The sequence below is a fragment of the Mchenga conophoros genome, linkage group LG19, assembly GCF_057382185.1.
Source record: "Mchenga conophoros isolate Kocher_MC1m ecotype Shallow Benthic linkage group LG19, M_conophoros_male_GT1.1, whole genome shotgun sequence".
Classification (NCBI taxonomy): Eukaryota; Metazoa; Chordata; class Actinopteri; order Cichliformes; family Cichlidae; genus Mchenga; species Mchenga conophoros.
Window position 1 is genome coordinate 18,272,944 of NC_140544.1, and position 25,739 is coordinate 18,298,682.

General features: G+C 40.8%; 2 protein-coding genes across 3 annotated transcripts; one reads left to right on the forward strand and one right to left on the reverse strand.

Annotated features, from left to right (window-relative positions):
- Positions 1-167: 167 nt before the first annotated feature.
- Positions 168-19,524, forward strand: map3k9 (mitogen-activated protein kinase kinase kinase 9). Of its 2 annotated transcripts, none has more exons than XM_085256585.1 (11): positions 168-1,199; positions 2,416-2,829; positions 8,295-8,475; positions 11,248-11,396; positions 11,712-11,887; positions 12,415-12,655; positions 14,502-14,624; positions 14,757-14,922; positions 15,055-15,167; positions 15,540-16,316; positions 17,270-19,524. In XM_085256585.1, exons 1-11 carry the CDS (start codon positions 812-814, stop codon positions 17,722-17,724), a joined length of 3,183 nt encoding a protein of 1,060 aa, XP_085112711.1. In that variant the 5' UTR covers positions 168-811; the 3' UTR covers positions 17,725-19,524. The 2 variants fall into 2 exon arrangements, with proteins under 2 accessions (XP_085112711.1, XP_085112713.1); XM_085256587.1 differs by having other exon boundaries at positions 170-1,199; positions 14,781-14,922.
- Positions 19,525-21,303: 1,779 nt separating this feature from the next.
- Positions 21,304-25,057, reverse strand: ttc9 (tetratricopeptide repeat domain 9). The gene is made up of 3 exons (XM_085257810.1): positions 24,265-25,057; positions 23,703-23,885; positions 21,304-22,310 (listed from the first exon to the last, which is right to left on the reverse strand). The coding sequence occupies exons 1-3, from the start codon at positions 24,734-24,736 to the stop codon at positions 22,228-22,230; spliced, it is 738 nt and encodes a 245-aa protein (XP_085113936.1). The 5' UTR covers positions 24,737-25,057; the 3' UTR covers positions 21,304-22,227.
- Positions 25,058-25,739: the final 682 nt, after the last annotated feature.

Sequence of the window (25,739 nt, forward strand, 5' to 3'; positions counted from 1 at the left end):
AAAACGTGTCAGGAAGTGGACTGAAGCAGAGGACTCTTGTTCACACTTGTTTTCTTTTGTTCACTTGTGGTTTCCATTCAGGCTGAGAAAACAAGTAGATCACTTTTATTGCATTTCCACTATGGAGACTTTCTAAAATATAACATTTAAGGATAGTTATAGTTTTTGCAAATAGGCTGGAATTAATTAAATCAATATAAAAGTGGGTTGCAGAATGCCAGCTGATTGGATTTCAGCTATCTATATACACTCATTCTTTAATCACATTACTAAAATAGTGAGGGTTGTTATGTTGTCTGTTTTCTTTTTGTTTTTGTTTTGTTTTGGGGTTGTTTGTTTTGTATTTCAGGAAATTGCGCATGGAATTTAACCCTAACTTGAGTATTTTTGTTCTGGTTTGTTTGGTTTTCTGAAGGCAAACGACTAAATAAAAGGACAGTGTCTTGGGACAAGGGTGGGAAATAAAGTGTTGTTGACGTGTCTGTGCACCAATAGGATGCCGGGGATGATTCCCACGCTGGCACAATTGGCTTAGAATAAAGACCACTGCGTCCGAGAAGTTGCAGCGATGATTGGGTGTAGGATTGTGCATTGAAAATAACCAGGCGCTGCATGTTTGATAGCAGCCAGCTGAGACTGAGGGGCGTGCGATGCAGCAGGATGGTGGTTTCCTGCAGTGTTTGTGTGCCGGATTAGCCGCTACTTAGCTCCGTGTGTGTGTGTTGTAGAAGCAGGGCGCACCGAGCCTCCAGCCAGCCGCGCCAGGTGGATGCGCCTGCAGTGATCCAGGTAGTCCCTATGGATCGCGTCCATGGATGTCTTCAAACCCGCTTTGGACAGTAGTAGTCCTAAGGCGTGCGTTTCTTCAACGGAAGAAGCAGAGGAAGATGTCTTTCGCTGGCCCACACCGGCAAATGGCATCAGCGCCGCGCCGGATACGGGACCAGCCGCACCGGGCTTCTGGACGGCCGTGTTCGACTATGAAGCGACTGCGGACGACGAGCTCAGCCTTCGAAAGGGGGATCTGGTGGAAGTCCTGTCCAAGGACTCCCTGGTGTCAGGAGATGAGGGATGGTGGACCGGTATGATAGCAGACCGGGTAGGCATCTTCCCGTCTAATTATGTCAGCAAAGGCACCGGCATTCCGGAGGAAATACGGGCCACTTCAGAACAGCAGTACCCCGTGCCTCCTTTGCACCGTGAGTATCCCACTGTGCTTCATACTTCTGCTAATGAAATAAATGTGCTATCACTGAAAAGGAGCACAGGGCTGCAGTCTTTTCTCCTATCTTTTGTCAGAGGGGGAAAACCACGTAGAGTGCTGTGTCATGGTAGGCGCAGTGCATTCCTGTTGGCCTAGAAACAGGATGCCCCAAGCATCCTTACAGCTTCAGGACCGCTATTCATCACACGGCCTTTCAAACAAACAGTGATGCACCCCACCTCAGTTCTCAAATTACAACGCACAAAGTGTGCAGGATACAAGGCAGGAAGCCTGTCACAGAACTAGAATCCTGTAGATATTCTTAGATGAAATTTGAATGATGTTATGTGCTTCAGAAAGGATTTTTTGTCCAGTGTCCAGGTGCAAGAGAGAAAGAAATGTAAAATTCTTCTCTTAGGGAAAAATAAAAAGTAACTTCTGGAGGGAAATGTAGGGCCAATGCCTCAGAAAGATACACTGAGCATAATTACAAGTAGCTATGTGTACTAAACTGTGAAGCCCTAAATGAAAATACTCTTCCTTCTTATTGGCCTTTAGGCAATAAAGATGCTCCAAACACAGGTACAAAGCCACTGTTTTTTGACTGATAACTACAAATCTGCATGTGAGCATATGCAGGTGTTTTAAGGTAATAAAACACAAACTATCACATGCTATTTGGGCAGACCAAACCACCTCAGCTGTCTTTGTTAGCAGCTGTCTGAGTCTTGTTGGCTTTCATGTCTTCATACTGAGGCAGCTGGCCTACTTTCACACACCTGAAATATTCATCAAGGTCAGTCTGCTTACTGTTAGGACTCTACAACATGAGCACATACAGCCTCAAACACTTAGTCTGTTCACATCAGCACATAGACCTTCTTTTCTATTTAACCTGCATTTATTCCTTCTCCAGACATTCTAGCCAGATTTTAGGACAGATGCTTATCCTTGTGTAACAGCAAGAGGGATAGTTTCTGAATTTGGGGCAGCAGGGTGGCTTAGAGCTCTAAGAAGGCCTCCTTCAACTCAATGACCTGTTTTTATGATCCTTGCTAGCAAGTATGTACCTTGTTGAAAAGCAAAATGGGGAAATCCTAAAGGCTGCAGACAGGTTGACCCTGACTTCTAATGTCACTGGATGGCTGTAAGTACAAATACACTTAGCTGATGTTTATGTTTGTCTCATATGTGTCTTCTTTGTTTCTCAGTTCTTGAGATTGATTTCTCAGAGCTCACCTTGGAAGAAATTATCGGGGTTGGTGGTTTTGGAAAAGTCTACCGTGCAATGTGGCGGGGTGCAGAGGTGGCGGTGAAGGCAGCACGACGGGACCCCGATGAAGATTTGGAGCAGACAATGGAGAGCGTTCGCCAGGAGGCCAAGCTCTTTGCCATGCTCAGCCATCTCAACATTATGGGTTTGCTGGGAGTGTGTCTGCAGGAGCCTAACCTGTGCCTGATAATGGAGTATGCCCGAGGAGGCCCTCTCAACCGGGCTCTAGCTGGGAAACGCATCCCTCCATGTACTCTGGTTGACTGGGCTGTGCAGATTGCCCGAGGCATGCACTACCTCCACTGCCAGGCTATTGTCCCCATTATTCACCGGGATCTCAAGTCCAGCAACAGTAAGAGTCATCTCACTTTGCTTTTTATTACCAAGTTTAAGAACCAATGCTGAAAAATGGTGAAAAAGGCCAATTTTCATATTGTGTGTCTGATCTGAAAAACAGGTTTCCTGAAGAGAACATGTTTTTAAAAAAAAAAAGAAAGAAAGAAAAGAGTATCTGGCTTTGTTCTTAGAGACATGGCTTACTATTTTATTGTGAAATATTCAATTAATTGAACAACTTTCATGCATAAGTTATAGCATTCAAAGCAATAAAGGTCTGTGATACATCATAAGTCTTGCCATATGTGTGGGCAAAACGTGAAATATGCTGAAATGGACTTTTATTTAAGTCGACAGCATTAGTTTTCAGTATTTAGATACGATAAGGAATGTAATTGCCAAACAAAAGAGAGGCCAAGAAGTTATTATCTACACCCAGCAATGCCACGATTGCAAAGACTGACATGACTTTGTCACTGATACTAATCACTGGTGCTTAACACCTCCAAACAGCCCTCACCCAAAGATATATCATATTACAGTCTTTCTGGGACAATAATAGCTCCGCTGATGCACTATTCAAGTACCACATGAAATGAATTTTGAAAGTAATGCTCATTCTGTGACCTGCACTGCTTGTATTCACTTCAGGAATGAGAGTAGAGAGGAAAAGGAGTTTTCGTGTGTGTTTATGGAGCAGTTGTAATCTTGCATTTTACTCAACTGAATCACCTAAATCCCAAGCCTATTAGTGAGGATTTGCCCAATGCTCTGTCCCAGACTGCCTATTGGAGGCTCTGACAATACATAGCCCAAGCCTCTTCCCTGCCATTGGCTTGTTCTGCAGTGATCAGCTCAGACGCCGCACTTCAATAGGGTGCTTTAAAGCGTTAAAGTCAGTCTAACTGGTTACCATCCTGGGAAATTAGGGGAAAACCCATGTCCTCATCACGGTACAGGAGCGCTGCAGGACACCGCAGTTGTCATTTAGCTATTTCAGAGTTATGCCAGTGATTATTTTTCCCCCCTCCGTTGTTTCTTGTGACTCAAAATTTAGTTTACCTAGCAAAGACATACATAACATGAAAGAATATCTATCTGTTTTTCTTTAGAGACTGCAAAATCCTTCCAAAAAGTTAAGATACTATCTAAAATGTAAATAAAACAATTTCAAGCCCTATATTTAAGTTTAAACTACTACAAAAACAACACATGAAGTCATTGACCTTGATACTAGGACTGCTACAGGACTGAATTTAAGCACCAAACCAACATCCCACAGATTCTACATTTTTTATTAGTAATAGGGGGGGGTCCATCAGTCTGCAAAAGACAGAATGGTCATATAGTTTGACATTGAAAGAATAATATTTATTTTGTTAAAAAAAAAAAAAAAAAAAAAAGATTCAGGGGAGTTCATTGTCTATAGAACATGGAGGACTTCAGAATTTGAAGAACTCTCTAGATGCACAGGAGAACTCTGAAAAATAATTGATTGGCAGCAGTCTTCTGGCTCCCAGGTAAAAATTCTGTAATTAATTCACTGCTGACTCATATCACTGTTGGCATGAATTGTAAAAACCTTGGCGATTCCTTAATCTGATTCTTTAATTCTTAATTTGATTCTTAACAATCAAACTGTTCGCCTTTCAGTGCTGTGGTTTCTGAGTGAATGCCTAAAGGCCTATACTGTAATGCTCAGTTATATTTTGTATGTATTCTACACTGTTTCTACACAAACAGCTGCTTTGGGCCTGAGCTCATTTAAGATGTACTGAGCTGAATGGAAAATTGTCCTTTTGTCTAACAAATCAAAATTTGAGCTTACTGTCAGAAACCTACAGTCATTTAAAAATAAAGTACACCCTCTGGCATTTCCAAGCTTTCACATATCGGGAAAAAACAAAAATATCTGGTCTTTAGCAGGTCTTAAACTGAAGTAAATATAACTTCAGATGCACATGATATATGTCAACATATTACATTATTTATTTAACAAAAACTAAGCCAGAAATGCAGATGCAGTGTTTTTAAACTAAGTATGCTCCATGAGTCAAAAGCTTGTAGAAACACCTTCAGTAATATTAGCATAAAGTAATCACTCTCCATTTGACTTTATCATTATCTCACATTTTTGGGGAGAAATTTTGGTCTACTCGTGTTTTCAGAACAATGCTTCAGTTTATTGAGGTTTGCAAGCCTTCATTTATGCACAGCACTCTGATGGTCCTAGCACAGCATTTTAGTCCGGTTGAGGTCTGGACTCTGAACCGACCACTGTGACACCTTGATTTTTGTCTTTTTCAGCCATTCTGTTGTAAATTTGCTCCTGTGCTTGTCAGGTTACATGACCCACTTTCAGCCAAGCTTCAGCCTCACATTTGACTTTCAAATACTTCGGTAAACAGAGGTGTTCATGGCCGACTCAATGACTTCAAGGTGCTCAGGTCCTGTGGCAGGAAAAAACAACCTGTCACAGTGCTCTGCAGTTGGTATGAGGTGCTTGTGCCAATGCTGTGCCTGGTTTTTCCCAAACTGGCGCTATACATGATGGCCAAACATCTCCACTTTGGTCTCGTTTGTCCAAAGGACATTATTCCATTGCAGCACAGCTTACTGTAGCTATGATACAATGCTAATGATAGCCAGATTCATTTTAGAGACAAGAGCTTTCTGCTGGAAAAACTTAAAGCCGAACTTCTTTCATTCTTTTTCTGTTTGCCTTACCATGAACTTTACAAGCTTGGTTAGCATGTTAAATGCTAGAGTCTGACACTGGATTCTCTGAGCATGGCACTGTCTGACCTTGAGCTGAATGTCCTGGGACATACATTCCTGAGAAGACTGGCAAATCTCTTGAATGTTTTTCAGTTGTGAATCTTTCTCACTGCAGAACGATGAATCTCAAATTGTTTGCAAATGGTCTTATTAGCCTTCACAAACTAATGGGCAGCAACAATTGCTTCTTTAAGGTCATTCCGAGTATCTCTCCTCCTTGGAATTGCATTGACATATACTTGGATGCTGCCAAAACTTCTGCTTTTATAGGGGAGATCACACATGCTAATGATCAATTAATCAAGTCGTGTATTTGATTAGCATAACTGGCTGCTACTTACTGGAAGCAGTAAGGGTGTACTGAGTTTTTCACATTCTGCATTTTGGCTTAGTAAAGCTGCTAAGAACCAAATATTTATATTTATATATATTTTGAAAAACCACTATGTAACATTCAAAAATAATAAGCGGTAAATAAATATGTGTAACTGTAGAAGTTAATGTAGGTGTATTTTCTTTATGCAATGACTGTATGCTGCCATCAAGATGACATCTCCAGGCGAGGCCTTTGCTTATTCCAGGAAGACAATGCAAAAACATATTCTGCACATTTTGGGAGATCATGGCTACAGGTGCAAGGCTAACTGGTTTACAGCCCACACCTGTGCATCACTGAAAAGAAAAGGGACACATTATTAAACAAAAAATACAACAAAGGGGCTTCTAAGCTGTTGAAATAAAAAAAAAATGCTTTCTGGTTCATATGCAAACATTTGTTTCACTCATTTAAATCAACCCTGACCGTTTTAAATATAAATTCGGCTCTGGTGTTAAGTTGGGTTTGACGACACAAGAACTCTCAGTACATATCATGTAACTGCAGCTTTAAACTGCAGTTGAGCAACTGAAATCCTTTTTCGAGCATGGGAGAACATTTCATTTTCCAAACTACACCAACTGGTCTTGTCAGGTTCTTCAGTTTCTTCAGGATTAAATATGATACAATTCAACAGTAAAGATACTCATCGTCAACTTTATTTCTATTAGATTCAAAATGAACACTTACTTAAAATGAAGACAGTTATTCTCCGTTTCAACATTAGATATGTTGTCTGTAGAACTTTTTTATGCATAGTAAATTAAACAGAAATTAGGGCATATTTAGGTACATGTATCTGAGTTTAGTTTAAGAAATTCCCCAATGAAAAATTCCCCATTTTATTCTATAAAGTAGGTCTCTTTAACATCCAGACAAATGAATTATAGTGATTAGAGAAGTGAGACACTGCCTAGTCACACGCTGCTGTGGTAATGAAGGGTTTGAAGGCAGCATCATGCAACTAATCCCCCAAAAAGGCAGAAAAGTTAAGATTTCTTTTTGTAACACAGGAACTGATCTATGTGGAAGTCTCATTTTCAGTCATACTTGCAGTGTTGGCCAGATAACTGTCTGGTCTAGAGCTGCATAACTCTGTTTACAAAGAAAGTTGGGAGTTCCTTGAACTATTGCACATTCTTGGTCTCCAGAGACTTTGTGTTTTTGGCCATCCTCAAGCTTCTCTTCTAGCGTGAAGTGTACTTGGTATGACTGTTTTTACAAAACATGGTCAAAACTTGGCCCATATTTTAAAAAACAGTTTTATTAATCCACCACATCCTATTTTAACCTTATATTCCATCGTTTGCTGACCTGAAAACCAGCTTAACTGCAACTCTTGCTTTAATGACACATAGCTTTGCTTTTCATTCTATCCCACTCGGCAGTATGCCATTTTTATATCTGAACACTTTCCACTGCCTCTCTGGCCTCTCTGGCCTCTCCTTCATAGCCATTTGGTAGATGCTCTTATCTAAAGCACTGCGCATTACAGTGAGAGGAGCATTTTTGGCCTCAAGGGGAATCACCTGTGTTTGTTTCATGTTGTAGTTCCCTATCAGGAGTTACTTTAGCCATGTGTTTGGTTTCAGTTTCTTTGAAAACTGCCCGTCTAGCATTAGAGCCACATGAGCACCAGATGAAGGGGGTTCTTGATGTGCACCACAGCCTGCAGACACACCCTCCACTGGGCACGGCCACAGCAGATGGTCTGGCAGTGCAGAGCTGAATGGGGGAGAAGGAGCATGTGGTTAGGAGGAGTCCTGTTTGGCTTGCGCATGTTGGGATTGGGTTCTTTTTTCTTTTTCTTTTTTTTTTAATGCCTAATGGTGAAAATGGGTGTGTCACAGCAGGGTATTTGTGTAGTTTAAGCATATTATCAGTGTTTATTTGAGGTTTGTGCTGTTAAAATACATAATGAGAGGATTGTCACTGATCAAGGGTGGTGGTTTTCATCTCTGCTTTACTGGAGTAGCTCACCATTTCTTGGTTTCTCTGTTTGTTCTCTCCTTTTCTCTTCTCCACTTTTATCCTTCCAATCCTTTCATCATGGCCTCCCACCAACCGCACCCTGTTTTGTTCAATCATTACATGTCCAATTTTTTGTGTTTCCACATGCATTGTGTTTTATCATGGTACTCCTGCTGCTGCTGCCTTCCCCAACATTTAAACATTTCTGATGGCGATTACTGAAACCTTTTATTTTTACGTCAATCCTCCCACCAATCTGCACGTATACCTCCCCTTCCCACATCCTCCAACCTCTTCCCCATCATGCAATAAAATTCCCTCATCACTTCCCCCTCCTACATTGCCACCCTGTCCAGTCCTTATCCTTGAGAGGGTTGAGATGGAAGATCTCAGCAACAAGACTCTGAAGATCACAGACTTTGGACTGGCTCGAGAGTGGCACCGCACAACCAAGATGAGCGCTGCCGGCACCTACGCCTGGATGGCTCCTGAAGTCATCCGCTCATCTACATTCTCCAAGGGTAGCGACGTTTGGAGGTGGGCAGGGGAGGGTGTTTTTGCAGGGAAAAAAACCAAAAGCATCATGTTGTGGAACTGGTCTGAAACGGTTAAAACACCACGCACTAGAAAAAAGTTCAGCCCCGGCAGCAGTTGCCATAGTGACAAAGCACAGACTGACACATGGGAACAAGAACATTATGTTGAGTTTTATGAGAAGGGTATACAAATGCAGTGCATGTAACCGTAGCTTTATGCACTGTGATGTTTTATGCCAACGGATAATGAGGAAGCAAAAAAGATCAATATTTTAAATATTTTTGCAATCACATATCTGATTTACAGAAATGTGTACAGAGAAACACCTGCAACCCTCACACCCATAACTGCTAAGATATACTGCACATACTTAGCTCATGTGTTTTCATTTCCATATTTAATGTGAGAGCAGAGGTCCCATACATTCATTTCAGTGTTATTTGTTATGCTAAAAGTTGAAAAGGCCGGTCATCTAGTTGATTGATTTACAGTACTTTGCAGTCATGTTTTAAGCAAGACTATCAAGCATGTGGTGGTTTTAGCTTCTAATATATGAATATTTGTCTCCAGTGGTGTATCACTGGGTGTCTGGATCATTGGTCATACTAAATTAGCAATCTGAAGATGTCAGTGGATGTTCTGATCAACTGGAAGGAATATTTGTCTGGAAATAATCAGCAGAATATTTAATAAAATACATAACAATGCCCTGTTTATTTGGAGGATTTAGATATCATGATTTAGCCTTATATCCTCATTTCCATCTCCATGCTTTTATTCTTAAACTGTGCTCGAGTAACTGCATGATTTACAGGTCAAAATAATTTAAATTTATCTTTTGTGCTGTCCTTTGGTGAATCCTCTCAGTTCATGCATCTGAAATAGGCCTTTTTAGCTTCCTTCACAAACCCTTTAACCCAGCTTTCTTCTGATTGGCTGCCCTTCATTAACAGAAGGGTTACACAGTGGGTGGGTGGGTAGTCTGTGCTCTCAGCCAGAGCTGTACTCCTGAAGTGACAGCAAAGAGGATATCCCCACTCTGAGATATCATACAGAGCCAAGAGCAGTCTGAAGCCAAGTCACACCAACTCAAGCATCAGTGTATGTAAATGAGATGACAATTGTTCCACTTTGAATGTCTAATTTGGGTATGTCATTTCAGTGTGGGAAGCATATTGGTGGTGGGTTTAGCACCGTCAGCTTTGAGCCTGCTGGTCACCTGGGGCGTTTCTGTGTTGATTTTGCTTGATCTCCTTATGGATGCACGCGTTTTCTCTGGGTGTTCCGGCTTTCTCCCACACAAACATGTCAGGATAAAAAGTTATTTTTAAATTATGTGTAGGGGTGAAGTGTAAACAGCTGACTGTCTGTCTGTGTTAGCCCTGTGATGTACTGTCCAGGCTGTCTCCCACCTCTCGCTAGGGCTGCACGATTTTGCATAAAATGAGAATCACGATTTTTTGACTTAGAATTGAGATCACGATTCTCTCACGATTTTCTTTTCCAGTATAAATATTTATTGCACTTATTAACTGCACATCAACTTCGTAACAGTTGAGACTGAACATAAAAACAATAAATAAACATAAAAACAACAAATGTTCTGTATCACGTGGTATAAGGCCCTTGTCATTTGTTGAGCAGGAAGAGTGAGCACTTGTTTTCATGCAGAGTACGTCCCGGATCAAAATGCGGTACAATCGTCGTCGTCGTCCTTCCTTTTTTTTTTTTTTTTTTTTTTTTTTTTAAATTGTTGTCATTTGGAAATGAGATCGCACATAAGTATGAATCGAGATCGCGATTTTCTAACGATTAATCGTGCAGCCCTACCTCTCGCCTAATGAAAACTGGGATAGACTCAACCCTTCTGTCACCCTGGTTGGAAAGCCAGTTAAAGGAATGAATGAATGAATGAATGAATAGACTTTAAAAATGGCTAATTTTCAAAGTTCCCTGACGTTATTGGATTAATAACTTGTTCACGTTATCACATATAGTGTGAGAATTGTGGGAGCCAAGACCAAGAAGTATGCATTATAAAAGTAACTCTTTTCTCAAGAGTGCAGACAAGAAAGGGGAATTATTTCTTCTTCCTAATCAATGTTCCACCCTGATGTAGCATAAACACAGATCAAATACAGTAATTCCTAAGAACAGAGGTCTGTTTTGACCTGTTTAATTGCTATATAGGTGAACAAACTGTGTAGACAGTCAGGTCATAGTTTGTGTCATTACTTCCAAGTCCTTCTGATTTAAATCTGTGAAGACTAACCTGTCATACACTGATCTTCACGCATTCCTGATTTATTTGATTTCTTGGTTATTTAGCTCCAGCATTAGTCACATGGATCTGTGAGCTTCTTTTCTGTCCTGTTGACATTTTCTCATTTTGACCTTTTTATATCTCACCTTGGTATTTACATGAGTGGTGCACAAATGCAGTGCCACACTAATCTTTTTTGACATTTATTCAAATAAAATGGATTTGGTGAACACTCACAGTCTCTTTCAGCAAGCATCGTACTTAACATTCATATATTCATACACACTTTTAGCTTTAGAGGCACACTGACAGATATTGTGCAAGTACTTCTGCATGTACATTAAGCTCCTTTCTCCTGAGAGCACACCAGAGAACCTGTTGATGTTTTTTTTTTTTGTTGTTGTTGTTTTTTTCAGTTATATATCCAAATTGAATTCGTGAATCTTTCAGTTTCTGGGTTTTTTTTCAGCAACTGTTTTTTATCTTTTCCTTTTTAAAAAATCTAAAAGTTATGGTGTGCTGTTGTGGGAGCTGCTGACTGGAGAAGTCCCATTTCGTGGTATCGATGGTCTGGCAGTAGCTTATGGAGTGGCGATGAACAAAATGGCCTTGCCAATCCCGTCTACCTGTCCTGAGCCCTTTGCACGTCTTATGGAGGGTAAGAAAAGAACATAATTTAATGTTCATGTGAAGTGTCGCCCTTCAGCTTAGATGAAAGGAATCACATATATATTTGAGATTCAGAAGCAAATATGTTAACCAGATGGTAGTTTGTTTTCCCAAACATACCACAGATTTTCTTTCTATTTTTTTTATTTTATTAAAAATGAGATGGTTAACTACAAGATTCCTGTGTGTTCAGATTCTGTGAACCATAACTTACAAGCATCAAACTTGCACAGAATATTTTATTACTTTCTGGAAACAGTTAAAGAGCAAATTTGCTTGGATTGTGTTTCATCTGGTGCCACAGACTGCTGGAGCCCAGACCCTCACTCTCGGCCACAGTTCACAGCTATCCTAGACCAGCTGACGGCCATTGAGGAGTCAGGCTTTTTTGAAATGCCAGCAGAATCCTTCCACTCTCTCCAAGATGACTGGAAACTGGAGATCCAGGACATGTTTGATCAGCTGAGGACCAAGGAAAAGGTAAAGATGAGAGGTCTTTGATGCAGGTAGTTTGGAAAATTGCTGGTTAGGATTTACAGTCATTTGAGGGGGGGGGGGAGTGCATTTGTAAGGTCAGACACTGGTGTTGGGTGAGAAGGCCTGGCTCACAGTCTCCCCTCTAATTCATCCAAAAGTGTTCTGTCGGGTTGAGGTCAGGATTCTGTGGAGGCCAGTCAAGTTCTTCCACACCAAACTTACTCATTCATGTCTTCGAGGACTTTGCTCTGTGCAGTTATGCACAGTCATGTTTGAACAGGGATGGGCCATCTCAAAACTGTTGCCACAAAGTTGGAAGAATGAAATTGTCCAAAATGTTTTGTTATGCTGATGCATTAAGAGTTCCTTTCATTGGCACCAAGGGGCCGAGCCAAACTCCTGAAAAACAACCCCAGTTTTGGGATGTCCTGAGCTTTTCTTTTTCCCATTCACTGTAAATACAGCTTTGTTTTTGCTGTACGTTTTAGTGTTGTTGTTTTAAATTCACCTCTTGTATTTGGATTTCCCAGGAGCTGAGATCGTGGGAGGAGGAGCTGACCCGAGCGGCACTGCAGCAGAAGTATCAGGAGGAGGCGTTGAGGAGGCGGGAGCAGGAACTAGCTGAACGTGAGATCCACATCCTGGAGCGAGAGCTCAATATCATCATTCACCAGCTCTACCAGGAAAAGCCTCATGTGGAGAGCAGGCAGGGCAAGTTCCGCCGCAACCGTCTTAAACTTAAGGATGGAAACAGGATCAGCTTGCCTTCAGGTAATGAAAACAAAATATGGTACTTAAACAAAAATCATAGTTGCACTATACAATATTTCACCCTTGATTGATTATAGCGAGCTGAAATGAATTTATAGACTCCGCCTGTATGTTTTGCCCCATTGTTTATGCAAATAGTTGTAATTATTACCAATTATATTTTTGTTTGTTCATAAAGACTCATTCCCATCAGCATGACAAGCACAGTGTCACATGATCAATAAAGTAAATCATACTGACAAGATCTTTAACAAATGTGTGGTTTTTGCTGCTTTTATTGCTCTTAGTTGGAATTTTTCTCATAAAAAGCTTTTTATATGGCCTTGTGATGACACTGAGACATTGCTTCGAGCTGTCTTCAACTTTGTCACTTGAGTCAACATAGCTGGGGTGTGGCGTCACACTCAGATGACAGATAATAGCAATAGTTTCCTCATGGGTAATCACAGACTATATATAAAAGATAGGTGTCACTTCCAAGCCCTACAAGTGAAGGCAGTATGTCCCAGTAAGTCCCTTTCTTTATGATAACAGAAATTCTTACATTTTTCCCTGAAATGGAGTAAGTTGCAGGAACTTGTCTCACTGAAACAACTGAAAATGAAAACATGCTGCAAATAATTAAAAGAAAATGGGTTGGGGTATACCTACCTTTACTTGACATATATTATCTTGAAAACAAAAGCAGTTCTGACAGATTTGTATAAAAAAAATAAATGACAGGGTCTTTGTTCACTTTCTTGTATGTTTTTAATTTCACCAAACAGCAGGACATCAATCTTTTTCACTTCTTTACTTGTCTTTTCATTGCTCATACCGAGGCTCATACCAAGGCTACTGGCGTGTGGCTGGCTCTGAGCTCTGGATAGCTTGAAATTTAGCCACTTTTCCTTTGTTAGTGTCTCTGAAATGTTTATGCTCAGCTGGCTGGGGGTGATTTAGGTTTGTTGGTATGAATATTTTCGTGGTGGTCCCCCTACAACAGGGATGTGAAATGCATTTTATATTGTGGGCCACATACTACTGACTTTGATCATTAGTGGGATGGACCAGTGAAACTACTTGATTGCAGTATGGATGGCAAATTGGGGGGGAGGGTGTATTTATTAATAGAAAATCTATAAAACTGTAAATCTGTGTACGCCTTCATAATTTCAAATGGCATCCAGTGTGCCGGATTGGAGTCTTTGATAGGTCAATTCTGCAGCAGCATTTAAAAAAATAACCACAGCTAACTAAATAACAAAATTACAATAAGTACAATAAAAGAAAAATATTTAATTAGTTAGTTAATAACTAATTTCATTACAAGAGAAACTAAATCTCACTGAGGTCAAAGGCCAAAGAATAAAAATGGGTTTTAAAACATGTTTTAAAAGTGGACTCATATTTAACAACCCGCCCTACAGCCCTATTTTAACGAACTGTGTCTTCTTCACTCACAATGAAGAACTCGCTAATGGTCATAGCCACACGCTAACATGTTGTTAGAGAGTGAATGTGCACATGCATGAAACGGACTGGCTTGTAATCAGACAATCGGGACCTCTAAAAATCACTCAAATCAGTGAATGTGTAAAATGAATGTGTGATGTCCATCTTTTATACAGTATCTGTGCATAATGCTGTACAACTCTGACAATTTTCAATGATTTTAATAACATACGCACTCAATTATCAGTCCAGACATTGTAGAAATAAAGATTAATCAAAATTGTTCTCCATTACTGCTGCCAGCTATTCATGTATTATAATTCATATTACTTTTTTTGTCTTGGATTTGCATTTACTAAGGTACCGCATACACAATTAGAAAAACTAATGCAAGTCTGATTAAATATTTTAGATTTTCAGCACAAAATCACTGTGCAGGCATCTCCTTCCCATGATCGACGGAGGAGTTTGCTTAGCAGCGGTTCCAGCCCTCCCACTAGTCCACCGATGTTGCCTCGCCTGAGAGCCATCCAGCGTAAGCATAATACAGTTTTTTATTATTAAATTCCATAACTTAACTTTCCATCAAACTTGTTATTGGCTCGTGTAGTTTCCTTTTTTATTTGTTACTATTCTTTAAAACCCATTTTGCATTTTCTTTCTAAAGATTTAGCAATATGTCATTTTGCAGTCACGCCGGGGGAAGGTTGTACAGGTTGGGGTCGCAACACTTGTTTTCAGCCTGATGAGGAGGAAAGTGAGAGGAAGGGGTCAAGAAAGAAGGGCAGAACTCGTGGATGTGGCCCCTACAGGGAGCATAGCGCTGATGCAAGGTGAGGAGACTGTAGTTTTGCTGAGGTTTTGTGGAGTAAGGCTTATACTTTTTTTTGTTGCATTCCAATATTGGAATTGCTTCCAGAGTTAAAAGGCATGATTTGGAATACAAAACCCTTTCTTGCTCACAGTGTGAAGCCTCCCCATGAGGGCAGCCGACAACGGTCCTGCAGTGCCCCAAACCTCCGCAGATCCCCTAGACACAGCCCAGCAGTGCCTGGAGTGCCAAGCCTTGTGGAGATGGGTGAGCAGGAAGAGCGTAGTAGATCTGTTTTTGTCTGACATATGCACACTCCACATTATATTAGAGGGAGCTGTAGCTTAAAGGTGGCAGGCTGGCTGGAAGGGAGCTATTTCACTCCCACACAGTTCTTAGTGGTTGGCCTGGCAGACTCACAGATGTGCATGTTTGCAGCTGTATGAAGATTATGTACTTTCAGCAAACTGAATTTAGAAAGATGGAGTTGAAATACTAATAGACTTCAGGTCATTTCCACTATTAAACATACACTATTGTTTCTGTCAATATATCAAGAAAGAAACTAGTTTTATGTTTATGTTGTTTAACCAATTAAATAAGTTTTATAGTTCAAACATGGTACTTTTTTTTTTCCAGAAAATGAAGACTGCTGCTTCACTACTGAACCAGGAGCAGCTCCTGGTCAGTCCTACCTCTGCATTCCCTTCCATAAGGAGACCCACACTGCTGCTGCCACTGCTGATGGTGATGGAGATGAATACTGCCTCAGCAGTCAGGTGCCAGGAACACCACCATGCAGGAAGAGCCCAGGTGGAAGCAGACGCTCTGAACTGGTTTTGCTGGGCTGTGGGGCTCTGCTTGCAGCCGTCGGGCTGGGCTACAACTTGCTAACGTTGGCCCAACCGGAAGAGCATATCAAACCACGCTGGGAGGGCTTTTTCCACAGAACGGGGAGCCAGAGGCGAAGCACAAGCCCCCCGACGCGCAGACTATTCCGGCGGGAAAGCCCGCTCAAACCGTCGGCACCTTCACTACCTGAACGAGGCTTACCCTCCTCATACACACTGCTGTCTTTATCATCAGTGTCTGACTGCAACTCCACTCGCTCGCTGTTGCGCTCTGACAGCGAGGAGCTGTTGGTCTGCCGCCCTGCCTCACCGCCCACACAGCCTCCTCTTCCCTCTCATGTCTCACAGCATCAGGCCATCCAAACTCCAATCAACCCACTGGTCAACACACACCTTGAGAGCTTCAAGCGCAACCCACGCCAGTCGCTCACACCCACACATGTTCCCTGCACCACAAGTTCCTCACGCAGCCTCCGTCGAACGCCATCAGACGGAGCCATCAAGAAGAGCTGCCCACCTAATAATCTGGAGCCATTACCGGAAAAAACAACATTAGAAAACGCAGGTAAAGTGTTGACTGTGTTGCCATGTTGTGACTATGAGTATGAATGGTCTGTGCAGGTTCTCAGTCATCTAGGTCTTAGTAATCTAAGGAGCTTGGAAAGAAAAGCAACTGGACTTCTTTAAGATTCTTGAAGACGTTTCACCTCTCATCTGAGAAACTTCTTCAGTTATGAAGCATGAATGGTTGCCTGTCTCTTTATGTTAACCCTGTGTCAGACTGGCGACCTGTCCAGGGTGTAACCCACCTTTCGCCCTATGGCAACTGGGTTAAGTTCCAAGTCTCCCCCAAGTCTGAACTACATAGATAGAAGAAAATGGATGGATGATGTTTTGTGGACTAATTGGATTTGTTTTTCTGGTTCCCATGATGTCTAACATAAATCTAAGGAAGACAGAAGCCTGGGAATCAGGATTAACAGTGTTAATTAAGCATCACCACCAGCATGTTGCTATTATTATGTTGTGATCATTGCATTAGCCATTAGCTGAAAAAAAACAAACTGTGTGGAAAAGACAACATTTAAACAATCATATTTATTTTAATTAAATGTTTTCTCAGTAGGTAAAACCAAAGACAAATGTGGATGTGGCTTACAAATCTGCAAAGAGATGCTAGATTGCAGCTATATACTGCCTCCATTCTGAAAAATGTGTAGCTGCTAAAAGATTTTCTGTTGCAAAGTCTAAAAACCTGCGCCATTGCTCTATTACCTCAGTAAAAACCTTTCCTGTGATTAAGTGAATTCCCAGTCGGACCTCATAATGTCTTGTTCAAGCAAAGTTAATGAGTGAGTCACAGCATTTCTACTATGTCCATCGTTTATATACAGTCTGTAGGTAAAGCATCCTTAATCGGATGATGTTGTTTAGAATCATTTCCCACTAGCTGATATTTAATAATAATATCCTAATTTTTTGCCAAACAATTAGCCAACTTTTATTCTGCTACAACAGGTGGCTTCAGAGTGTTAAAAGAAGACTGTTCAGAGGTCCCTCGGCTGCCCAATCCAAATGTTGTCTTCCCACCAACACCCCGCCGTCGCTGTCCTCCTGAACGCCCCAAAACCTTGGACTTTGTGGCACGACCTCGGCCTTCACCACGAGCGCGCTCCGATGTGTTTTGGGCAGAAGCTAGGCCCAGGGGAAACGGACAGACCCTAGGTAACGGCGACTCCCCTGCCCACACCTCAAGCACAGAGACTCCACCCACTGTAGAGTTCGGGAGAGACTCAACAGTGCTACCCACACCCATGGAGGCCCCAACACCGTACTCCCCACGCCGGAATGAAAATTTGTTGGATCAGCTGGATGAGGGACAGTATCGGGATGGAACAATCCCACTCTGCAGACCGGAGACGAGTCTTCCTAAAAACTCACCTCACCGCTACAAACCAGGATTCTGGTCATAACCCAGCCTGACCCTCACTGGTCCAACACAACATGGAGACTCTACCTGCTGTTAGCTTTTGGATGACCACAAATCTGGGTCAGTTGGCAATCTGGAATTTATTCACCTTTCTCCATCTACACAGTGGTCGTAAATGCTAGGAAGATATTTACTGTGAAAACACTCCCTTTCTGGCATTTGCTGCAGTAAATCTTTAAATCTTGCATCCAAAACTGCTCAAACAAAAAAATAAAAGAATTTGAAAATATAATCCGACCCAAGCCTGCTCGATTGTTCATTAGAGGAAAGAGATTTCATGTGTCATTTATTTTTTTCTTTCAGACTAAAGTCAGTAATGGCTTTCACCTACATAAAGCTTTGCATACTTGTGTTGATTTTAAGATTGAGTTAAAGATTGTGCATTTAATAAAGTGCACTTTTGAAAAGCATCATGAATGTAAAGCATCAGGTTTTCCCACTGTCAAAAACCTCTGGCTCTGCTTGTCTGTAAAAGCAATGTGTTATGTGAAATCCTCTGTTCATGTATATCACCCACTCCTGTTCTCATGGCAGATGGATTCCTGTTTTGTACTGACCACCTGTTGTCACCAGTCACTTCCACTATCCCAGTGATGGGGGATGTTCTAGTATAATATGTGCACTTCTTTGTATTAGCAACCTACAGTCTAGAAACGGTCTCCGTTAACTAATGTCTGACGTCGTCTCGAGCTCTGTATGGTGACCATAAAGAAGAATGTCACTACCGCTTGGGTTCAAAATAGAGACCATTCGCTCTCCTGTCTACTATTTGGTGTAACCCTGCAAGAGCAGCCAGAAGAGAAACATTTCTCCAAACTAAAAAGGGAACTTTGTGTTTGTAACTATGTAAATTGTCTGCCTCATAAATTGTTGATTAGGAAGATGATGTAATAAGGGATACAAAGTGGCTTTTAGGTTATGTGAGCCTCAGTGATGAAAGACTTCACTTTCAATCAGGCCCTGGTGGCATGTGGAAGTTTAGCCTCGGTTATTTTTATATTTGCGTTTATTTCATTGCATTTATTAATTAATTTATCTGATGTTTTATTTTTATATAATTTGTTTTATTTGCCTTCTGACACTTATTAATGATTTCCATAAATGTTTTTAGGGTTTTCAGTATCTGTGCAAATAAACACTCGGTCTGATCTGATGTTGCACTATTCAACAGATTTCATGACCACAGCTACATATCAAAATTAATTTCATGACAATTTTTAGTCATTTTATTAAATAAAAAATAACAAGGTAGCAGCTTTGAAATAAATAGGTGCTAAGTGCATTTAAACTGGGATTTTCCTCACAGATTCTACTTGTTTTAATTTCCTGGACAGGGCAGTTTATAACAAAATAAAATATATTTAGGAATGATGTACTGTGCTTCTGCCAGAGGTTAATCCTGTTAATTGACTGTAAATCTACCACATTAAAATAGAGCAACACTTATGTGAAAAAAAAATGAACAGAAATATTCTCTGACTTCAGTCTCAATGCCTGATTCTCTCATTTTATTTCCAAATGTTAAGTGGCCTCTTATATTTCAGCTCTCTTTATTCTAAGTGTGACCCGATGTACTTGTGTATGTGAATGCTTTTTCAGAATGTGCTCATGCTCAATGTAGAAACACGGTATTTCAACTATGGGCAGTAGTTGAAACAAACTTAAGGTGTCATGTCTGAAACGTTACCACGAATAAGCTGAACTGTTGCTCATGCTGGGAACAATACTGTTAATGACTGATTTGTATTGCACTGGAACACACTTGAGTAAAATCATAGTAAACTATTTAACTGGATCAGTATTTCTTTGTTAAGGCTCTACAATTGTTTATGTGACTATGGGCCATGATGATGATAACACAAGCGTGTATTCACTAGGCCAGTCAGTAGGGTTTGAGTAGCTCAAGAGTAAATTGTGTTGCTTATCCCAGTGAACTATTTTGCATGTAAAAAAAATATGTAGATTTTATGTGAAATGTTCAATTTATACCCAAAACATACCAAACCAACAACAGAGCAGCACATACACGCTGATGCTACTCATGATGACACACCCGATGTGCTGTAATACTCTCTGCAGCCTCCTTTGTGCATGCCTCACAATGTTCATCCAGTTTCTTAATCACTTTTCCCTCTAGGGCAGGAATGGGTGATTAATTTTCCCAAGGGGCCACATGAGAAACTGGGACTGTTGTGGGGGGCTGCGCCGATAAGATAAAAATAATACTGAGTAGGATTGAGTTCGGCTTATTGGTGTTACCCTCTACAACTGTCCTAGTTTCTCATTTGGCCCATTGGGAAAAATTAATTGCCCACCTCTGATATAGGTTCTTGGTAGGGCTGGAGCTTTTTACGGGATATGCAGGATACACCCTGAACAGATCATCAGTTAATCACAGGGCAAACAGAGAGATAGACATTTTTTTTGTTTGTTGCAAGTACACCTACAGACAATTTAGAATCACCATTTAAGCTTTCATGCATATGTTCAGATTGCAGATGAAAACCAATGCACTCTGATAATCCCCAACCATGTGGCCACTGGTGCTTTTGTCCCACAAACCTGGCAGCCAAAGTTTTTGGGTCTCCTCAGCTTCATGTCAGCTTAAAGTTATTATTCTCTACCAGTAACTTTACTGTTCTAAAAATCTAAGAAAACAGTGGAAACTATTAAAAAAGATATACTATAAACCATAATTCTTCTCAGATGCAAGCAACAGACAAAATTATGTACAAGCTGCTGAAAAATTACTGAGTAGCAGTTTGTTTTATGTATATTAGCATTAGCATCAAATTGCAACTTAAGAAAAATGTAACTTAATATCCAATAATGTTCGAAACATGATTCTGCAATCCGCTAAGGGTCTAAATTGACCAAAAATATCTATAAATCCTCAATTTAAAACTTTGAAAAAGAAGAAAGAAAATCGAGTTTTCAACTCTTTGTTACCCATCTGCTAGCAAGCAACCAATTAGCCACCAACTTGAAATGATGTATCTAAAGAATCTTTGTATGTGGAGTGTTGGACTGAATATTTCTCCTAAGTGATTATGCAAACATTTTCAGTACAGTTTCTGTAGTTTTGCAAACCCTTTTTTTAAAACAGGAAAGCTATCATTGTCCCTTGTTGCAGCTAATGCTACAGGATGGGCTATTGCTGCTATCCCTTTGCCAAACATTAAACAGATATATTAAAATGGTTTGATTCACATGTAACTAATGTTGATACAGGCACAAGACCGAAATCCAGCATTTAAGATAAGATAGAATAAGTTGGTAGCTAGCTAGCATATGAATTTTATTTTCCATAAAAGAGAGTAAATGTTAGTTTTATACTTTATTGTATTGTCAATGATAATACTCTTAATATATAAAGATTTAAAAGCTGGGGCTAAGAAATTAGCCATATCAACTAAAATGGTGGAAATGAAAAGCATTGATTAACTCTTAAATAACTGCCAGTGTCAGGATTTCTGCATCCTGATACCATCCCTCTAGAAAATTAACATTATGCTTTACAATGTCAACTACCGAGACAAAAACGTTAACTCTTTCCACCCAGCATTGTTTCATTTATTTATTTACACGTGTGCTTTCATCATGTTTTCTCTATTCATTTAGTTAAGCTCATTAGGAAAATAAAAAAGGAAAACTAAAGAGAAATCCAATGCTGCAGCACCACAAAACATAATGCAATCAATAGACACACATTACAACCATACCTTTACAGTAAACACAGTATTTTAAGATACAGTAAATGCTGTGAGTGAAGTGCTTCATTTTGGCATTAATAAACACAAAAAGCTCACCTCTACAGGATATCTTCTTGTGATTTTATAAAGTAGCCTATTTACATTTTGTGATATGTCTCATATGTCTCATACCGCAGTTAGCAACCATGTGCTCTTGATGTCCTTGTCCAAGCATTTTGAGTTTTAAACCTACTTACGACTAGCACCTTTACTTCAGGTATAATTGGGAGTATAAAAAGGTGAGTTTTGTAGTGCTTTCAAAATCAAAGTATGGTGACAGAAGTGTAGGTGGTTGTTACTCATTTACTCCAAGGCATTTAAAAGACATCTTGTGCGAGGGCAGGTGCTAATTTACAGTTATACTCGCCTGCAGACATGCTGGATTCACCTTTATTGCTCCTGTCTCCATCACAAGTTATGGCCTGTATGTGCGATGTTTGGACTGGCAGTGCATCAGATTGGAATGGGTAAAACATACTCAGGATAAATTCATACTAGATATGATTGGAAGTTTGAAACACAATACCTTGTACAATTAAAAAAAATAAAAATAAACATTTCAAGCACACAACAGTGAAATTCAATCACGTAACTGGCAACCAGATGCTGTGCAAGGCAAAAGCGAGCAAACATCATTTTACACCAAAACCTCCAAGCCGTGGTGTTTAAGGTCTGGGTGGCACACAGTAGGGCTGAAATTTATGACGAGAGAGAAGTCATCGGACAGCGAATGCTTATGTGGCCTCTTTCTTCTCCCTTTGGGCATTTCTCCGAATCTTCATCTCTGTCAGCTGAATATAGCGGATGACATTGGTGTCTGGAAAACAAAGGCAGGAAAAGGCTGATTTATTTCCTGCTCAGACAGGAAACGGTGCATCAATAAGGTCGTAAATCTTCCATTTAAACACAACTCTGTAGTACATGGAATTAAAGCAGCTAGAAGTCATTTATACCACAGCTTTTTGGCAATACCTAAAAAACAAAACAAGCTCCATATGAAGATCTTGTGTATCTGCAGGTTTTTTTTTTGTAAATGATCTTACTAGCTTAGTACATAAATAAACAAACATACACATAACAAATAGATATTAACCACGTGAAGGAGGCTGTTTGCAGACTCCTCTTCATCTACAGTTTTCCCACCTGCCATTCAAGCAACAAATACACCTCTAAAGTTGTCATATTACCTAACTTGACTAGTTTTCCTGTGTTATTTTCTGTAGCTCTGATTAATGTTGGGTGACATGAATGAAGCACCCACATTGAAAAGGCCAAGGTTGTGCTAGAAAATCTGATTCACTGTGCGTATCTTAGGCACCAGATTTCTGCCCAATTATTTAAATAACATCTAGGAACAGAATCACAAATAGGCCAAAAGCCCACAGTGATAATTTTACTCTTAATCTTGTAAATTTCATATTATTAATCAAATACCTGGTTCCCCCTGTTAGCTTTTAGATGTGAAACATCTTCAGGAACTCAATAGAAGTCCAGCGACCTCTGTCTCAAGCACTCTGTACTATGTTAAACATGTCACTCAGTGGTTTCACTGTCATATCTGCAATGCACTTGATATTTTTGCATGAAGTCAGTTTAGTGCCAGTCAACAGCCTGCTATTCCATTTCTATACCACAACAGTCACCTGTTTTATTTTATTTATTTATTGAAGTCCACAAATATCTCTGCAGTGCACCTGTTCATGTTCATGTGAAACACTTTTACATGATACACAAGCTACTGTCAGCTACACCCTTGTTCACAGGGGTCACCACAGCAGGTAGCTCCGCATGTTTTTTGTTTTTGTTTTTTTACACCAGATGCCCTTCCTGATACAACCCCAAAGGGATTTATGTCTCCTCCAGGGATCTTTTGTTTTTTGGGCAAATGTATAAACCACTACACTAATGAGCCACTACAACACTAATGCCGTCTTTTTACCTTGTCCCAGAACTCCGTTTCTTTAAATGCTCAAAGCAACTAAATTAGATATCTTCTATTTGGTCCAGACTGAAATACTGAATCTCACCCACATTTTGAATTGCAATGAAGCATGATGAAGGATGATTCCTACTTGTTTTTATTTTATTTTCTCTACTAGTCATCTCATCACCCTTAAATGTTTTTCACAGTCAGCAAGCTGCATAAATAATGTATTGTGTATTTCAGATATTAGTGTAATGTTCCTTGCCATGAACCAGCAATCCTTACCTGAAGGTTCCTGCTTGTTTGACTCCTTCAGGTAGTACAGGGCTTTCTGGAAGTCTCCTAGGTGGTAATAGGCCACTCCAGATCGGTACAAAGCTTTGAAGTTTTTTCCTTCCTTGTTAAGCACTTTCAGGCAATATTCCTTTACTCGTTCATAGTTCACCAGCTCCATTTGCAAAAGACAAGCTAGAAAGAGATTAAAAGAGGGGAGAGAGGGCGAAACTCCTGATCACACTGCAAGACCCAATGTTAGACTTGCATTATTTTACTGAACTACTAATATGTCCTGTCAGGGACTAAAACACAGCTGATTCTTTGGTTAAATCTTAAACATATAGCAAATATTATAAGTTTGCCAAGGGGTGAATAAATATACCATTTATGCAAAGTGATAATTAAAAAGAAAGTGAGGCGGATTGTGGGGTAAGCCTGAGAATGACTCATACTGGCAGTGAATCATTCATGAGCTCTGGAGTATTCCCAGAATTTCCCTCTGCTGAAAAGACAGCTGATAAGTGGAATCTGTGTCCATCTGTGGGAAATGTATGCGAGAAATGTCTCTTACCGGCCAGACTGTTGTAACACTCCAGCTCTGCGTTCTCCATTGCCCCCTTCTGCTCATCCGTCAGCGTGGTGGACTTGCTGATGGTCGGCAGCAGGGAGGAGGGTGACTTGGAGCTTGTGTCCGGATCCCCCAGAACCCTGCACAGCCCTTTAATCTCGAGCAGAGCCCGGTGATACTTGCCGATTGCCTCTCGGTACTTCTTATCCTTGTAGCACTGGGTGCCTTGGCTCTTAAAGTCCAGCGCCCGTCTCACGACGTCCGCTGGTTCGTTGTAGGATGGTTGTTTCAGCATCGACCCACCATGATGCTTCTGCTGCTGGAGCTGCTGCTGATATCTGGCATCTTTGGTCCGGCTGCTGCTGTTAGGGGGGTGAGCGCACTGCTGAAGCCGTGGGGATCCGCAGGCGTTGTCAGTGTGGCTGCCTTTGCCACTATCCACCCTGCCGTCGTGCGCAGCCTGGATCACACTCATCTTCAACGTTATTTCTATTATAGCTGCCCTGCCCGGCTGTAAATTAGCTGGGAAATTGAGGCTTTTCACTGCATCCTCTCGGCTGTATCGCGCCTTCGCCTCGCCAGTGTCGCAACTACGTCTGTGTGCGCACCCCTACGCGATGCGCGCTCCTCTGTTGTAGCCTGCTCTCGTATGTTTCTCTTCAAACGCGCCGATTGGTCGATACACACAGAGCCAGTGGTCCCATGGGGGTCCCACACCAGGAAGAAGAGGTTTAATATCATTATCAATTTATCTGCAACCTGTGAGAAATGAGAGGGAAGTTACAGTCCTGTATTTGAATTAACATTTTTTTTTAAAGAAGAAGTTATTCTATTTCCCCTTCAGACGCCAGTGGTAATTTGTGGCCCAATCGGGGATTTCTTGTATTTCTAAATAAGGCCAAATGACCGTGTAATAAATTGCCGTATTTCATCCTTCCTAAGCCATATACCCCATGGAAAGACTTGATCGGAGTGAATATAATTTTTTTTTTTTTTTTGGGGGGGGGGGGGGGGGGGGGTTGGTGTCACGCTTGTCTTAAAGTGGAGGAATGTAGTCATCTCTACTCAGATGAATCAGATAAAGCTCACCCAGCTCATTTTATCTCTACAGAGCAGCTTTGCCAGAGCAGCTACTCTTGACAGACTACAGACTCCTAATTACAGACTATGATGTCATTCGGATGGGGTTTTTGCAGGATGATAGTGTTATTAGTCTCTGTTATGAAGACGGACGGGCATGTGTAGGAGCATTTTCGGGCATACGGTTTCATTTTGACTGGCCATTGTGTCAGGTTGTTTGTTCACCGTGTCTGTCCTGTGACTGTCACTGGGGCAATGAAGTCAGCTGTCTGTCTGGGTGTGTCTCTGGAATTTCAGCGTTGAACAAATGCTGCTGATCAGAAATAAAGACCATGTAACCCATGAAATCGTTATCACGCGCCTGGGATCTACAGCATGCTGCTGTCAACAAGTGCGAA

Bases quoted from the DNA above. Each gene is read 5' to 3' on its own strand.
- map3k9 (XM_085256585.1), top strand. From the start codon at position 812: ATGGATGTCTTCAAACCCGCTTTGGACAGTAGTAGTCCTAAGGCGTGC. The intron at 8,476-11,247 runs GTGGGCAGGGGA...AAAATCTAAAAG, and splicing joins AAGGGTAGCGACGTTTGGAG to TTATGGTGTGCTGTTGTGGG. The intron at 12,656-14,501 runs GTAATGAAAACA...TAAATATTTTAG, and splicing joins CAGGATCAGCTTGCCTTCAG to ATTTTCAGCACAAAATCACT.
- ttc9 (XM_085257810.1), bottom strand. From the start codon at position 24,736: ATGAGTGTGATCCAGGCTGCGCACGACGGCAGGGTGGATAGTGGCAAA. The intron at 23,886-24,264 runs GTAAGAGACATT...ATCTCTTTCTAG, and splicing joins GTGTTACAACAGTCTGGCCG to CTTGTCTTTTGCAAATGGAG. The intron at 22,311-23,702 runs GTAAGGATTGCT...TTTGTTTTCCAG, and splicing joins AAACAAGCAGGAACCTTCAG to ACACCAATGTCATCCGCTAT.